Source organism: Battus philenor, unplaced genomic scaffold, assembly GCF_028537555.1.
Source record: "Battus philenor isolate CCGP_79_NKW_IND1 unplaced genomic scaffold, ilBatPhil1.0.hap1 SCAF_10, whole genome shotgun sequence".
NCBI lineage: Eukaryota > Metazoa > Arthropoda > Insecta > Lepidoptera > Papilionidae > Battus > Battus philenor.
The window spans coordinates 15,302,287-15,320,759 of NW_027181662.1; the positions used below are offsets into that span (position 1 = coordinate 15,302,287).

The 18,473-nt window shown below is 35.9% G+C and overlaps 1 protein-coding gene across 1 annotated transcript in view; it reads right to left on the reverse strand.

The window, feature by feature from the left end:
* The window catches only part of LOC137924436 (synaptic vesicle glycoprotein 2B-like), a 57,452-nt gene continuing 38,979 nt past the window's right edge, over window positions 1-18,473 (reverse strand). Inside the window, exons 3-12 of the mRNA XM_068767840.1 lie at window positions 10,719-10,880; window positions 8,465-8,609; window positions 6,484-6,623; window positions 4,796-5,043; window positions 3,901-4,103; window positions 3,043-3,169; window positions 2,199-2,331; window positions 1,526-1,685; window positions 974-1,101; window positions 1-122 (exon numbers count right to left, since the gene is read on the reverse strand). Coding sequence (XP_068623941.1) covers window positions 64-122; window positions 974-1,101; window positions 1,526-1,685; window positions 2,199-2,331; window positions 3,043-3,169; window positions 3,901-4,103; window positions 4,796-5,043; window positions 6,484-6,623; window positions 8,465-8,609; window positions 10,719-10,880 — 1,505 coding nt within the window. The 3' untranslated portion in view covers window positions 1-63. The remainder of the gene's footprint in view (window positions 123-973; window positions 1,102-1,525; window positions 1,686-2,198; window positions 2,332-3,042; window positions 3,170-3,900; window positions 4,104-4,795; window positions 5,044-6,483; window positions 6,624-8,464; window positions 8,610-10,718; window positions 10,881-18,473) is intronic.

The window sequence follows — 18,473 nt, forward strand, 5'->3', positions numbered from 1 at the left end:
ATTATAAGACTATATTATTACAATAATAATTATTAATATTGATATAAAAATATATTAAACTGTTCACTGGGGCCGCGCAGGCCGCGTGCTCTTCGGCAGGATGATGCACAGCAGCCCGCTCGCTGCAACAAACACGTCCGCTCAGTCTCGAGGTTCGTTTTCAAATGACATACAAATTTATTAAAGCGAAATGTGTATATCCTCCATCTCCCTCGAAGTACAAAAATCTAGCTATTACATACATTTTAGCTTATATATTCATATTTTTTATTCCAAATACATATTTATAAGTTAATATCTCATCAAAATTTTTAGGGCTATCACTTACCATCACCCTTTCTATCATCGCAGATGGTGAAGGAAGACACATGTCTTCGTTTTGGTATTATATAGTGTCACCATCATGACTGTGTTACCAGCTATCATTATTCAGCACCATTGTAACTGACACAAAGGATTTTTGAATGATAAAAGACCTTTTCTCCACTTATGCCCAAATTTGGTAATTGAAGGTTCTGTACCATTTCGTTTTGTAACATGGTAGCTTTAAGTTGAGGGCGCTACTATATGAGAAGCCTAATTTGATTCTGGTGTCCATTCAGTTGGATTCTTTTGAAATTTTCCTCGTGTACATAAATGGTCAGTATAAAAGTTCGAGAGTACAGATGGAGAATAGGAAGAGGGACGGGGAAGAGGACGGTGAAGGGGAGGGGAAGGGGGAGGGGGAATGGAATAATGCCAATGTTATAAAGAAACTATTTCTCCAGTACAGCAAGGTTGGCTTAAGTTGCAGATACAGTTGCCTGTCTTCCAGTAGGTATCCTATCTTAGTCCAAGTTCTTCAAGTTCGAGAGTGTCTTACCAAGAGCTAAGACAATAGAAGTTATCAGTGGTTCCAAATTCCATACGAACTTCCCCACGTTACTTGCTTTGTTAGTTAGTAACTATACTGATAACATAGGTATGTACGTACATATAAGTAGAGTTCCAAACATGTAGATAGGCACTATGCAGTATTGGTCCACTAGTGCGCCAAACACGACGTTGCCCACGATCGCGCCCACACGACCACTCATCACCGTCACCGCCATGGCCGTCGCCCTGCAAGTACAATAAACTAAGTGAGCTTATTTCATCACCATCTAACGTCTCCCACCTTGTGAGCGAATTTAGAGGAAAAAAGTCGTAATGGTTTGTACATGTTATTAAAATAGACAGTCTTCTCTGTCTCCCACTATCTCTTTCTCTTTCTCTTACCTCCCTTTTTCCACTCCTACTATTCAATACAGTAGAAAGCATTAAAAACATACCGACATAACAGTTTTATTACTTGTTTGTGTTACCTTTTAAATCAAATATATATATACACACACACACACACACACACACATGTATATATATATATATGTATGATTATAATTTTAATGTATGTATTCAAAATATTAATTTGAACTTAAAAATGTTCCTGGAATGATGAAGACGGTGATAAGAAGAGTAAAAGTAAGTTTAAGTCGGAAATACTCACGCGACTTTAGTGGGGAAGATTTCGCAGATGACACAAAAGAGCACGGCCTCTGTGCAGCTGACGATGGCTTCGAACACGCAGGACAGCAGCAGGTTCTCGAGCGACGAGCGCACTAGGTTCAGCCCCAGCGCCGCCAGCCCCGAGCTGATTAGCATCATCACTGAAAACCCAACGCTCTTTATCACCTTAAAATCTCCATAGATGGCGTAATATAACATGCCACAAACTTTTCTAAAAGAGTCACGATACTCTCTGGTTTTAATTATTTATTTCTTTAGTTACAACAGCAGTACACATTCATTAAAGTTACCGTATATATAATAGTTCCGTTATGTGATCCTTTATAGGTGACACGACATTAATAAAATAACTTCATACAACATTGTTGAAATATAAGATCACATTAATTAAAAAAAAAAATTAAAAGTAACCGCACGTAAAAGAAACCATAGGCCTACGACTTCAGAAACCAAAACAAGTTCTTAATTTGATAATTTTAACTTCCATCCAAAAGGTGGATATAAGACCTTGTTAAGGTCCTTGAAAGAAGCTGAATGAAAGCCTGTATCCAAAAAAGAGCTGTTGAAAGCAACAGCTCTTTTTTGGATATCTCTTGGAAGCCGTATACCTAGCACTGGAAGTCCTTTGTGTGAAATGATGATAAATAACTTACCCAACATGAGTTTCTTGCCGACCATGTTGATGGTGAGCCCCACCCACAGCGCCGTAGGGACGCAGCTGAGCGCCACCACCAGCGTGTGGATGTACACCTTGTCGTCGATGTTTTGAGGGCAGTCCGGAAAACCCTTTAACAAAATGTTTCTTTTTACTACACACTTAGAAAATGACTTAAGTAAGTTGATCGACGAATACCCTGACATCAAGTTAAAGGTAAAGAAGGACTACTTCTTCTAGAGCCTTTCCGTTTACTTAGTTCAAAAATAGTTCCTTTGGTTAATAGAGAAGGGTTGATATTATAAATTATACATAACAACATTGATAGATTTCTTTTAAAAACAGAAACAGTTAAGTTCCTGGCCGGTTCTTCTCAGATCAGCTTTCAGCGCTGGTGGTAGCTTAATCGCGGACTGGCTACACTGAGCTTTATTAATAATAAAAATAAGTAACGAATCAAAAGTGCATGTAAATATCTACTTTAATATAAAGATATTTCGTAGTTTAAACTTTGGTGACAGCTCTATATATTTTTTATACTATTAGCTGCTACATTGTGAAATCCTGTCCATTTCTAATGTTACAACCAGGATTTCTACTAAGCTCTAATCTTACTACACTCTACTGTACTGTAGCTGGAGATCCTATCTATCCTGTCTGTTCAAGTCGCCTATGACCTAGATAGTCAAGTTTATGCTGGTTGATGGTTTGCGAAGGCTATATAAAACGCAACCTTTCTGCGGAAGTTAAAAATATGACAATTAAGTGCATTAAACTTTTGAGAATTCGTCAACAATTGGAGATGTCTTCAGAAAGAGATGTGAAGTAAATACTCTACTCACGTCCAGCTCGCTGCGGGAGACGTTGGCGGAGACCTCGCAGACACCAGCCGACACCCCCTGGTAGAGGGACGAGAACTGGCTGAACCGCTCGAACAAATCCGGGAACCACATCATCAGAGTGTAGTAACTGGAACAACAATCACTTTGTGAAAAACGATACAAACATAATTTTAACTTATTTATTTATGTTATTCTCAAATTTTTATCATTTATAGTGAATACTTGTGAACGTCGAGAGATGATTGCCAGTTTGGTAAAATTAAAGTAAATTCATTTATGACAACATCCTGACCCAAGAATATCCCACAAAATATCTTCTGTCATTTTTTTTATTGTCTATCTGTCTTTTGATTTTATTTTTTATCTGTCTTTTTATTTCGTCATCACTTAACACAACATATGTTAAGTTAAGGACATTTAGTATTGTAGTTAGAACAAGTTATTTTCATACTGCCACTTAAAAATCTTATACACTGTACTAGTAAATCTTAAACTATTTTAAATGTTTTAATGAGAAACGTTTTTGTAATGAAGAGGTTACCTGAGTAAGAAAAGGACCAATATTTAGCCACTTCCACCAACACCAGAGTCAACTCTGTGTTTGGCACTAATCGGTGTAACATAGCTCCTGAAGATGCCCCGTGGAGGGGTGAAACACGTGTTGAGTGATTTGGTGGTGGCGGTTGTGTGATTCGCACTGTTTGCCGCATGCGCATTTATCAGCGGGCTGGCGGGCGGTGCATTTCATTGCACGACTACCACTGCATGTGCGGAAGTGGATAAATATTGGTCCTTTTCTTACTTAGGATGGACTTCCGCGAAGTAACGCCTGATTCCATTAAATACTAAAGAGGTTACCTGAACATCAAACCAAAGTCCACGAAGCAGCATAGCACGAGCAGGCCGATGTAGGGTGGAGTCACCAGCAGTTTCTTGCGCAGCCAGAAGGCACGCCAGCGCGCACTCCACGTCAGCGGCACCTTGGTCTCGTTACCGTTGGTGTCCGCTGACACCACCTCCTCTTCCTCACCCTCATCTCCAGCGCAGATCATCGACTCCACCTGGCGGACGAAGCCGGCATGTTACAATCTCTTTAACCACGTTTTCGGGAGGAATTTCTTGAGATCAGTCCTTAGTTGATCTCTACTAGACAAAAGTAATATTTGTACTAAATTTTAAGTTTCTAAGGTATATAGTTTAAAATATATTGTGATGAGTCATATATGTAAATAGACTAACATTGTACGAGTATATGAGATTTACCTTTGTCGTTATTTCTGTTGACTGTGGATTTTGTCCGTTGTTTGTATATGAATCGTCAAAAGTTTAGAAATTATCATATGTCACTACTTCATAAATTTTTCATTTTAAATTATGTTTGTGAGTAAGTAATAATAAGTCTAAGACAAAAAAGAAAGGGTCGTGTAGCGTCTCCAATGACCAAGAATGGAGGTACATAAAGCAGAAGTTGCCTTGCAACTGCATTTATACCATCTCCTTAAAGTTCGACAAACAATGTGAATATTAAATCTAAGTGAAGACAAGTTGTACTGAATATGGGATATGTAAGTTTCTACAAATAACTGTCACTTAGCTTCTTAAAATATTAAGTCAAGCTAATAGCTTAACTCTTCACTATCGGAAGCAAATTTTTTGTCGTGAACCTCTATTTTAAATCAGGTTACACCACAGCTTTTTGGGTCGTCTGAACTGCTTTGGGAAATATTGATAAAAAATAGCAAAGAAAAGTTACCGGAAAATCCTTCTCTTCCAGCTTAGTGTTGACCCTGAAGATCCTCTGCAGCACTTGCAGCGCTTGCTCGGGCTTATTAGCGTACAGCAGGTAGCGCGGGCTCTCGGGGAACGGCATGATGAGGAGAACCACCAGCAGGCTGGGGATACCGCATGCCGCCACGAACACTCGCCACGACTTATACTGGAAGTCTGCATCTGGTGCCGTGAGGTTGAACCGCGGGTCCTGGATGATCAGCCACGCGATACCTGGAATCAATTAGTTTTGTTTTTAAATGTCTGGTACGATGAGTTTTGAATTTAGAAACAATTCAACGTCTAACTAAAAGATAAAAATAATGCAATTAGTAATGTATATTAACTTTTTGACTGCTATGCGGCGCAAAATCGTTGCGATATTTTATTACGAAAACTGCGGCGCAGCGCTTTTGCGCTGCAAGTTTCAGTGTTTTTGTTATTCCTAGAACTGCCTCCCCCCGATGCTACACCCATAACTTATTTTAATTTATTTTTTAACACATCTCTGTTTGAAACCATGGTAAGGGAAAATCGTACGAAAAGAATTATTAAAACTAATTGATATTTGTCTAAATTAGTGTTTTATTTGACAACATCAAGTCAAAATATATCCCGCAGTTTTCATGCGTTCTTGTAAGAATTGTTTAGCAGTTAAACGTTTCAAATTGTAAATTTATATTTGAAAAAAAACTAACTTTAAGTCGGACCAATAGCTATAGTGGAAATAAAACCTTAGGTACACTCGTAACAATATACCTCGCTTAAGTTTCCACGTGCCAAATCAAATGACGGGTAAAATATCGGAACTTTTTACTAGTTTATCAAACTGGGTAAGTTTTCAATAAGCTCATATTTTTCATTTTCATATCGTTCTCTCTTACGGTATTTTATTATGGAGCATATTCACCTATATTAATTCTATATTTATTTTTACAATAAAAAGCTGTATAGTATGTATCACTTAAAAACAAGTGACTCTCTAAGAGATGTTAATTTAAAACATTACATAAAAAATAGTGACAGACACACGATAAATACAATAAATTAAAATAAACTCGTAATGTCTAAGTTACGCATTTAAAAAAGTTAACAAACCCTTCATAGATCTAAGTGTATGTATATATAATAAAGTTCCACAAGATATTTCAGATCTTCCTTTACTTAGTTATAAATGTACGATTAAAAGTTTATTTGCAAAAGTTTGTTTTATCATTCAAGAGTTTTTAATTGATCGAAACGCGTGAAACTTGGTTTGTTGACTCATTTTGTTCATTAATATTATAATGTAAAATGATGAAAGATGAAAAATTGTTAAATTTCATTTAAAACATTAACTATAGTTTCTAGCCGGCTTTTCTAAATAAATCAGCGTTCCGAGCTGGTCGTAGCTTACAGCTTATAATGTTAAAATTAACGATAATTCAAAAGCGCATCTACTTGAATAAAGATATATTGAATTAGAAGTAATGTTTTTATTTGTTTTGTTTTGTCGTTGTTTGACTATAAATCATTAAATGTTCTTAGTGAGATAGTTATAAGGTAACAATTGTAACTAATTTTATATTTCTAAGTTTCTAAGTTTGTACTTAATTACTGGCTTTTGTTACTGTTTACCTTCAATAAAGTAATTAAATAAATAATTTTTATATAGATATATAATATAATATTTACCTGGCAATAAGATGGTTCCGAAAGTCCAGAACACTTCAAGTCTGCACAGCATCACGTCTCGGTGCCTCAGGGAGAGGAAGTCTCCGAAATATGGGAAGATGAGACCAGTGGCTCCGATAATTCCAAAGCCGGAAAAAAATCTGTTAACAAATTGTTTTACTATTCACAAAAGGCAAATAAATATGTAGTTGACACTGTGGTAAACTCTATTCTACTATAAATTGAGGTTACATATAGCACTACTTTGGTGATTTGTTACCATACGAAATTCCAGGCATAGAGTGCCGCAATGTCATCTTTCAAAAAACAGCGAGAACTTATTCAAGGTCCTAATATTAAATTATAGCATTTAATTAATATTAATAGAATATTGATTTACAGATCGTGGTCGTGGTCGCTTATAATAACCCAAAGAACGATGGAGGGGGCTATGCTAGTTTAGCAAGATTGAATCTGAAATGAGAACATCCGCGAAAAGACTAAGGTCAAATATGTAGCTCAAAGAATTATGTGTGGTTGAGGTGGCAGTTGGAGCACATCGCTCGTGTGGATAACTCAAGCTAGTTGGACCAACGACGTCGCGGGAGGTCGTCGTGGCGATCATTAAGTATGTCTATGCCTAACAGCAGGCGTCTAACTTAAATGTATCACAGCGTGTATCTCATTATTTACAAGTGCATAAGCAAGATAAACATAGTAATATGACATATTCAAAATATAATTGACTGTGTTATTCTTCTTCACAGTCGTGCGTTGTCAGAGTGGTCGTTGTCACGAAATATGCTTCATACATATACATATATATATAATAAGTATATAAAATAAGTTAATAAGAAGTTTTTCCTTTTTAAATTAATAAGATATAATTTTCGTTATCAACAACCTTTTCGCATCTTGTATACAAATTTTCAATGCCAAAACGGTATAAATCAATTCAAATCGCCAGAAACGACATTACTTTCCGGACCCTCTATATATATAGATATATATATATATATATATATTGTATTTATGTTTTCATACTATAGTTGTCTTTAAAAATTGTTTCGATTGAAATAAACGCATTTTTCCTTTTTATGTTAGTATACCTGTTTTTCTTTCTGATGCTACGGGAACAATAAACATTCCAATACAGATTTCCTATAAGACACGGTTGATGCGGCTTGCATTGAGTCCACCGTATACCTTAACAGGAATGTCTATCTTCTTTGCTGCTGGATGCTCTACGCCTGCCAGTTCGCGGTCTCCACTCTAGAACCCTAACACCGCAGCTGTCATTTATTCTGCCACTTCAACCAGCGAATCCGCTGGGCTATGGCGGTTAATTTCGTTCAACTACGGATTGAATCATAATAGTGTTCTTGGTGACGTACAGGGCTCTCACTTTAGTACTGCCGTCGTAAACATTGGAAGCAAGACCTTCCGTAAATAAGTTCCTGCACTCAGGCGGGTGTACTGCATTCATATAACCTAACCCTTAGGAACTTTGGAGACAGTATACTACTACTACTCCGCTGGCTCAGTGACCCAAAGTGAGTCTTGGCCTCCGAAGCGAGAGACTTCCACTTTCCTCTATCTTGCGCCATCGTCTGCCATTGGTTGACATTCAATTCGCGCAAGTCTGCCTCACCGCGATCGATCCAGTGATACCTGGGTCTACCCACTGGTCTTAGACCCCTCGGTTTTTCCAGGTACGCTACCTTCACGCTCCGATCCGATCCCATTCGCTCCAAATGATCGTATGGGACGTAGTGGGACAGTATAATCCATAAATTAGGAATAGAATAATCAGGGTGATAGATATCATCATACAAGATTAATTCTTTTTACTATGTCAGATAAGCCCCTTGCATTATTTGTTGAGAGACTGTAAGATTACAATATAAAAAAGACGCATTTGAACAAATTCGAAAAGGCTATCGCTTCAGTCGAACTTACAAACAATTAAATTTATTTACAAATGGAAGACTATCTAAGTTACCTGCAGGCCAAGAAGGCCGGGAATGACTGCACCAGACTGGAGAGGAACGCCGCCAGAGCGTCCAACAGGAGGGCTCCAATGATGGCCTTCTTGCGACCACGAGCATCCGCCAGATTACCCCAGAAGTATGATCCCACGCACATTCCTAAAACAAAATGGTTTTATACACACTACACTTTGAAAGGGCATCGTATTGGTCGATAAGTGATACACTTAAGATAACTTTATTAGTGAACATATGTATACAGGGTGTTTACTGATTTCTATTTTACGTAAATTTATTTTAAAGAATAACTAATGTTATTTCTTAATGTATTTTCCTTTAGTATTTTTATTTTTCGATCGAAACAATTCACGTCGAGTTTTAACATACAGGTTGGTTACAAGTATAAAAGCTTTAAAGTATTGAATGTATAGCTCATTTTCTGACAATTAATGTATTCAGATTATTACATATATAAAATTAAGTATTGTTTACTATATCTGTTCGTGCAGATTTTATACTATCAGAATTTACTTTCGCATTCCAATATAAATAAATAAATTAATGTAACATATTTCAAAATAATCACTTTATACAGGGTGGTCGATAAAGTTTTACACCTAGTACCAATTATCATGTATACAGTATATCTAAGATTTAAATCAAAATAATCTAGTGTCAAGTTTGCTCATCTTTGAGTAATATCATTTCAATTAAACTGTCCGCCTTGGTTTATGAGCCACAGAAACGAACACGTCTTTTGTTTTAAGTTTAATGAGAATAGAGTTAGTCGTCGGCAATAAGGTTTAGATAAAGACAGATTTATGTAAGCTAACAAGACTAGAAATTAGAGATCAGGGGTGTCGAACTTGCGGCCCGTGGTTAACATTTTTGCAGCGCAATCAATATATCCGTTAGATCTATTTTGAAAGTAGTCACGGCCAATAGTTTCTCTTCAAATAGTAAAGATGTATGAATGTATGTCATTATATAAATAAATATATATATACATACATATATTTATATATATTTATTACAATGTACTTCAAAGAAGGTATGTCATTATATGTGTGTGTGTGTTTATTACAAAGTATTTCAAAGTAAAAATATTTGTCTTATTAAAAAATATATATGCGGCCCATGTTAGGTTTTAAGTTTGACACCCCTGCTTCTAGTCGCAACAGGAATATCCGACGTAATCGTCTCTTGGGGGTTCTTTAATGAGCCATGTCTAATAATGTTTTATGTCACACTTATCCCTTGTACACTTTAAATAAATTTTATTACGATTTATTTATCTATTTTAGTTTCTCTCATTTACAGTGATCACAATAATCGTCTTCTTTTTTATCTGACTTGCTCAAGTGCCCAAGTTGCGTTTGCATATTCCGCGGGTGCGAGGGTGCAGGGCGCTGAGGGCACTTAGCATAACACTTCTTTGAAGGTAGCGAAGGCTCCCTAGGAAGCCTCGGCTCGGGCCGCTATCTGCTACAATTTTCGGTGGACGCTCTAAGGAGTGATTAGACTCGAGGGTCTCCACGAGAGAACTTCGAGTTAGTCACATATCTTAGCTATCAAAAAAGCGCTAGGCTTATAGAACAATGTACGACTATTCAATATTACGTATGAAGTCCAAAGATAAATACACCAATCCCTCCCTTTACGTCGTTTAGTTTTGCGTTTTTTTTTTCGAAGTTGCGTCGCTGCTAGTACTATTTTGAATGTGCGTCGTTAGGTTTTCGAGGTTGCGTTGTTTTGGGTTCGAGTCTTTAATTTTTTTGGAAATTTTTTAAAAAAAAAAAGATGGCAACACTTTTGTTTCTAATTGCGCCAAGTCATCGAAACTCGGGGATTCCCTTTCTAACTTAAAATCAAGGCAATTTTAATACAGTTTTATTTTCACTTTGTTTTGCTAATTTTAGAGTTCAGTTTCAATTACGTAGTGTGTTGTGCTTTTTTTAAAAGAGAATAATAAATTTATATAAATTTTTACGTGTTGTTTCTGGTTACAAAAAAGTTAAATAATATTTCAATTTATTTATTGGCAAAGCTATATTATTTTTGTTTTAGAAATATTTACTTTGTTCAATTTTCTTTTTAAAAAGTAGTATTTTCGTAACCCTGGAACCTATCTTTAATCTTTACATGGTTTGATATAGAAAATCTTAATTCACTTTGCGGCGTTTCAATTTGCGTCGTGTTTTTTTGGAACGTAACTACAACGCAAAGGGAGGTATTGGTGTAAACAATAACTGCGTTATATCCACTCACCAATGAGAGGCGTAGCTGTAAGGCGACCCTTGTCGCTGGAGGACAGCAGGAAATCGCACTCTGCGGCCGGCAGCACGAAGCTGAGTGTTGTGGTGCTTAGCGCACACACCGCGTACACAGCACCGCATGACATCAGCAGCAACCATTGAAAGCACCCGTACCCTGAAACAACATCAGCACCTTATAGGACTCAAAGGTAATATAAATAAAAAAGAATTTAATCAAGATTGTAAGTATTAACGGAATTTTTATTGATCGTTTAATTATTATCTGGTTGCTTTTTAATCTATTTTATTTTCGACTCGACTCTACTTCTCAAGGTGCTATAGTTGTGTAAAAGAAGCAGGAAGAAACTCCACAATAACTCATCTTTTAAAATAGTTGAACGCAGATTGATATATGACACTTTATATGATATAGCCTAAATGAAAATAAAATAACCAAGCGACATCACAGCAACGGATTTTTCTCGTTTAAATATTCGTTTATTGAATAAGAAGCCTTTTCCATAAATCTATTTATAATATTCGTTTTGAATTTTGTTAATAAAAATCGAAAAATGTTTCTCGACTACTTTTTGTAGTCGAAACTTTGGTACAGTCAGTTTTTCACGTTGCCTTGTAAATACACTATGAACGTCCCCTATTTTCCTGTCTCATATCCTGAAACACGTCAACAGCCACTAATTGCACTTCTTTTGCGAAACTTATATTAACGTTTATTATGTTTTGCTGTTGGCGTGCACAATTAAGTAAATTAGCGCGCGTACACTGAAATATCATTTGAATTTTGATTTAAAGAAACGCTGTTCAAATTCTTGAAAACAAGATTATTCCTCCTTACAGACTTACTCTCTATAGTAAAAGTCTCTCTAAGTAAATGTAAAGCCAAAAAGTTAAATAAAATAGAGATATGAATAGAAAAAGATATATGAACAAAAATTAATTAAAAACAGAAAATTGTAAAACTAAAGACGGTGGCGAAGAGAGACGATATGTGTTAGAATTGTGAGTGAACGAAAAGGAAAGTAAGAAAACGTAATGTTTGACAGAGAATAGAATGAAAGAAATTTTGGACTTAAGGAGATAATGCTAATAAAAAAAAAGAAAAAAAAAGAGTGCATACAACCTCACTGAAGACGTGCTAGACCTTGACTAAAGCGCCGTATTTAAACTGCGTACAAATTTATATTCTCAATGAGGTGTATCTGTAAATTTTATAAACACGAAAAATAAACGAATCTTATTGTAACAATGGGCAAAGCTTCCTCCAAAGATATTTCAAGGTAATCCCCGTTCGATAAAACAAATATTTGCCAACGCATAGTCCTCGAAACAGACGGAATAGTCCCCGTAGAGCCTTTAAAACCTTCCATTCGGTTTATTATCTCTTCGATCGTGTCAAAACGACGTCATTGCATTGGCATTTTGAGTTTACTGAATAGCTAGTCGCACGGAACCTAATCAAGCGAATACTGTGGCTGTGGAACAATGTCAGTCGAGTTTCAGACGTTTTTTTTTTAAATTGTCAAAAATTAAAACATCTTTAGCAGTGTTCTCAAAACTTTTTACGTTAAAATTTCTTACATTCACAATTTTTAAATTAAAGATATATTCCTGTTAAGTCTATTTTCGAATTACCCTCCTAAATTAAAAAAATTGCCCCTCCTGCCCCCTGTGGGACGTGTGCCCCACGTTGGGAAACACCGGTCTACAGTGTAATTAGCAAAACACAGGATTTTTAACCGTGAGGATGAATTTAAAAAGTTGAGTTGAGCTTCAACAAGGTCGGGGCTACGCAATCGATCGCTAAAGCCGGCCTTAAGGAGATTACACCAAACCGAAATCCAATTATCAGCTAACGAAAACAAGCGACAGTTGCTTACACAACTTTATGGTATGAAGTACATCTTTTCGTCAAAGGCCCTCGAAGGGATATTCATTTATTCGTTTTATACCCATAAGATCGCGTTTACAGTGACCACTTGTGTAAGACGCCATGAGAAAAATGTGATATAATCCCAATTTAAGAGATTAGAAACAGATTAACGCATCATAATGGTATCCTACAACATAAAATAACGACAGTTACCTATGTTCCCTGATCTAAGAAAAACCCACAAAATCACATACGGGTTCTTGTGGGAATGTGAAAAGAAATATCACGGTTCTTATTTTACCCACAAAGTTTCTGTTCCATGTTAACCCTTTGGAGTCTATCGATACATACGTGTCCCATCCATGTATTTCGTGCGCCTAGTGGTACAAATAGATCCCGTTTTCCCATTACACATAAATATGCCAGTCTCTAAACACACACTATACAAGTATTTGTTTACAAATGGTCACATGACCTCACAGTTTGCCGGTTTTTTTTCGAGACTACTGGGTTTAAAATGTCCCACCTAAAATGCTTAGCGTGAAAAGGACGTAACCTACATTCATAAAACTAACATTTCTTCATATAGAATCCACATTTACATAAAATTTGACCTCAAATATATCACAAGTATTAGAAAAATAAATCAAACTCCAAAGGGTTAATGGACAATGGACACTGAAATTCTTCTTCTTCTTCTTCCTTTCAGCCGATGGACGCTACACTACAAGGCATAGCCTGCTACAAAGATCGCTACGATGACCTGCTCCTGCGCTGCCCGCTTCTAGCGAGTTCTCGCAACCTTAGCTATATCATCGGTCCACTTGGTGAGGGGCCTGCTTACGCCGTGACTAGTCTTGAGATTCTACTACACCGTAAAGTATCTTGAACTGAAGCTGATAATTCTAGCAATGAAATTTTAGGGTAAAGTTTTTTCTATTGTGCGGAAGTGCACCAGACAGAAGTATGTAATCAATGAGACATGGGAAAGCGCTATTGATAAGACATTCAAAGTTGTTTAAGGCTTCACGTTTGTCTTTTTCTAATCACAAAAAAAGTTTGCCTGTATTCGTTGTAGGTGCTTTATCAGAAAAGGACGCGTTCAGAACGTTCATAATCGTGTATCTTAAGATCTAGTTTCTATTAAAAGCTTTTCTATTTTAATATTTTCATATACTTACACAATCATAGCACACACCATCAACTTATCCACATAACAAAAGCTTTTGTAAAGTTTTCGTAACAAAAGATCGAAAATAGTTCACTAATACATAACTAGACGGCGTTATAATCAACTGCAAATGGCTATGACGTTAAACGTTGCAAAATAACACAATAACAAGTTCGCAATAATTTATTAATAAAATGTAATTCAGGCGACGGTCCTCGCGGCAAGTTTAAGTGATATATTTTTAAATTGTATTCATTGAATCGATATTGAGAACACTTGAGCCCAATCAACCGGGTGCGGGGCTATCTAGCGATCGCCTCTGGTAATAAATAGGGGCATATGGCTGATGGCTTCCTTCAAGGATATGTACAAAAGCATTGCCGGAGTCCTTTCAGCACTTCCAAGAGCGTTGGCGCAAAAACAACTGATGTACTGCATATAGAAACTACATGCTTTAGAAATAAATATTAAAAGAATTTGCTGTTTATTTGTTGAAACAAAACTTTATACGCACTAATCGAACGTTTCGCCTTTGACGTTTCAATCCCAAATACATCTGGATGAAAGCTATGTTTATCTGTGAAGACATATTTAGTTGACATACATCAATGAAATAGTTTGGAATAAATTTGATAAGCAAATCTATGTACTCCCCGTGCAACAACCTCGCGTACAAAATTCACCTCGTGCATTCCTCGTTGCATCGACGCTGTTGGAGTAGGGATGGCATAAACAACGTGTCCCCCACTAGTGGTGCTATTTCTGATGCCCACGCGGAGTCTATTTCAGTCATAGACTTTGGTCGAGCGCTCGACATTGTCACTACAAAGTCCGAGTCGCGTGCGTAAATGCGATCGACCTTTATCGAATGATTTCCGCAGGGAAAGCTTGCAGGAAGTTACACGAAAGCGTCAAATTATGAATCAAGATTTGTTACATATGTGACTTACGCTAAACCGAATATACAGGGTGATCAGTTATAGGTGTACAAGTTTTAAATACGCGAATGTATGGCTTAATTACTGCCAATTAGTAAATGGCACACAACATTAAAAAATTGATGGTTTCAAAAAAAAAATAAAGATAATATAATAAAAAAGCGTTTTCAAAACAGAAATTACTACATATTAAAGTTAATTATTGTTTACTATATGTCCCTGAAGACTGTACTGCGAAAAGTTATTAGAAAGTCGCTTTCAAAATGAAAAAAAAGAATGTAACATGTTTCATAGTGATCACTTTATGAAAGGTAATTAGAAATAGATCTAAAATGGCCTATACATTCACCCCTTAAAACCTTTCACACTTATAACGAATCACTCTGTATATTATATGTTAGATGAGAATAATATTTACTATAGTAATAAAAACTTTTATGAGTAGTTGTGAGAGGAAGTCCCATAAATCAACGCCAAGTTGAATCCGGACGATAGGGCAGATAATGGCTAACCCAAGAGACGTAAGCTCGCTTTAAAAGCAATGTGACGTCATTATAAAGCCTGTCAATTCAACACTGTTACGTGTGAATGCACCTATTTATAAACGGTTATATTAAACGATTTTATTTAGTTCGACCCGTACGGAATTTGCTTATTTATTTGGGTCAAAATTAGAATTAGAAATTTAAGCACCTTCCCGTTGTCAGATTGATCTGAAATTTGGTACACACATTTAATTTGGATGACAATACAATATAATAAAATCAATAACATTATAAATCTAAGATGTCCGCCGATACAAAATGGCGGATTACATATTATTCCTTAACCCCCTTAATATGGGTATCAAATGAAAGGGTTACACTAGTAAAATACGATGATTATGTCAAAATTTTAAATTCAAAATGGACGCCGTTCCAATATGGCGGACTAGGTACATATTTTTTCCACAAACACCACAATATGGGTATCAAAAAACCGTTTAACTTGAAAGTTTTTTTAAATGTATTTATTAATTATCATCTGATACAAACTGACGTGTTGAGAGAGTATAATAATGTATATGGGTTTTATAAAAAGAATATGTCTCTTGTAGAGCTGGCGGTGGTTTCAGAGTGCCTGGCAGACGTAGGCGGATGTCGTATGTTTGACCGCCACGACGCCTTTGTGCTCTTTAATTCATGCTCGTTAATATTTATAATTAAAGCTAGTACTTATTTATTGAAACATACTAGATATTTAAGGTTTATAGATTTGTTCGTCATAATTTGAGTCATACGTCGACTATTGATGGTCATAATCCTTTTCTGTAGATTTCCAATAGAACCGATGAAAGTTGCCAGCATACGGTGTATTCAGACAATTTTAACTTAATCGTCTGTCCACATTGCAGGTGGATGTCCTACATAGACTTAGCTGAACTGTTGTCTCCACACCAGGATCTTAGCCAGTTACAGAGCTTAGTTAAAAGAATAAAGAAGAACCCACCAACAAGGTCTGGAAACTGCGGGAATAATATATAGCATATCCAGGTATGCGTCATTTAACTAAAATGTATCCACAGTAGACATCCAAGATATAAAGTACCGCAAAAAAGTTGTAAGTGACTTAATAAAAAGGAATAAGTCCTGGTCGGATAAAAGTATAATGATGTGCAAATTGAAGAATTAAACAAAATAAAATTGGAAAAATGTAAAGTAAAATCTAGAATGAAGGCAAATCACTGTATACATAAAAATAAAAATGTAAAAAGTCGTGTTCTAGAGGCAAAGGCGCAGTAAGAAAGGTGATGTAAGAAATAAAAATAAAGTGTGGAAAGAAATGATAGATTATGTAACGAATAAAAGAACGAGATAGATTAAATGAAAAATCCTGTTAACCCAAGACAGGAGATGCACGAGAGGCCCACAATAATGGAAACAAAAAAGGAAAAAGGAGAGACAAAGGATGAAAACACAACAACGCCTTGGAAATGTGGTGCCTAAGAAGAACTTTGCGTATATTTTGGATTCAGCGACGCACTTATATCAAGCTATGTCTCTCGACACTTTCACAAGAAATCAAATTTTGAAACTATTTAGCCACATAACACGGGCACAAGACGACATCATATAGGATTTCTTGTCTAGACTCAAAGATCACCACGTAGTATGCGTACAATAATACAAGTCGCTTTATCAAAAACAATAGTCTCTTTACAAAGGACAGATGCTTTACCAACTAAAAATAAACGTTTAATATTAAAAATAGTCGGTTTACCAACAGAAAACAAACGCTTCATTGAATCAGAAAAATCGTTCCTTCCACATATATTGTTATCCCTGTGAAATTTTTAAAACTCATATTCCGAGCATTAAAACGCATATAACTACTAACGTTGGGACCTAAAGTTGTTTGCGTCGTCGTTTTAGTGTTTAAGACCTGCACAGTGGAAATTTCCCGTGTCGTCTCCAGGTCCAAAGCGCTGGACAGGTGTTTATTGTCTACGCAACATTAAGCCGAACGTTTTATGACCGCCGTTTGTGTCCGCCAATGACGTCAGTTGGACATGCTCTCGTAAGATGTATAGGAAACAGTTTAATATCTGTAATGAACCGCTCTCGAGACACCGACATTTCAAATCTGTTTTTCTAGTCAACTATAATTTATGTGTCTTCGAGACAAGAGTGAATAGGTATCTTCTAGACAAGCGTGTACTATCTTAGACGTCCTCATCGCTTAACATCAGAGCTCAAATGCTTTACCAATAAACCATAAAGAAAAGTTCGTAACGTGCTCACTGCGAATTAGGCATCTTTTATACAGTAAGCCAGCGTGTTCGTCTTTTGGATCTTTATCATATATTTATTTTCAAAGTAATCTTTAGATAAGATGCCAAATTAGTTAACTCTTAACCTAATAATACCTTTTTTCAAGGATTTTACTTTAAATAGACTAAGGTTCGAACCGTTACATTATAATTTCACCGAATCGGGAAACCGATAAGCTGTGTTAATTTAGACTTTAGTTTTACAAGATTAAAAAATTAAATGAAGCCAAAGAAAATTACGAAACAGTTTTATTTGTGTGTTTAAATTTCTATGATACGTTTTAATAGGGTCTTAGATACATTTTATATTTTTTTAACAGCAACCTTATTACATGACATTAACTTTTTTAGGAATTCAACCCATGACAACATAGGTCAATCATCAAACCGTCTATCTCAAGCATCTATATCTCGTGTACGTCTAGTCAACGTCTTACTTCTAACATACTTTATGCAGTGCACTGTATATTATTGTGTATTATTTTATTTACCGGATCGCTGTAACTTCGGACAGCGTCGATAGATGGCGTTCATAGTCACTTGCCTTTCGTTGAAAAGTAATTGTTGAAGGTAGACGAACAAAAAGCAACTCGTTTTAACTTATTTGTTAGCAATGATGTGAGTTGTCTCATGACGTTCCGTTGCCAAACAAATATGAGACGAATGTTTGAAATACTGTTGTATCCAAACTTTGTTGTGATCAACAAAATCATAGAAATGATATCGACTCAGCTAACACAGCATGTTCTCCTTTATACTCTACAACATCTGTAAGTGTTTCTCATATACATATTATTTATTCTCCAAAAATTAAAATCATACATAATAATAGTGTCGGGCATATGTTGAATAAAGATATTTTAAATTTGATTTAAAATCTTTTAATAATAATTACCTAGACATTGTCGATTGTGAATTTGATCAATACATTCTAATTGACCTTTTCGCCGTATAGACTT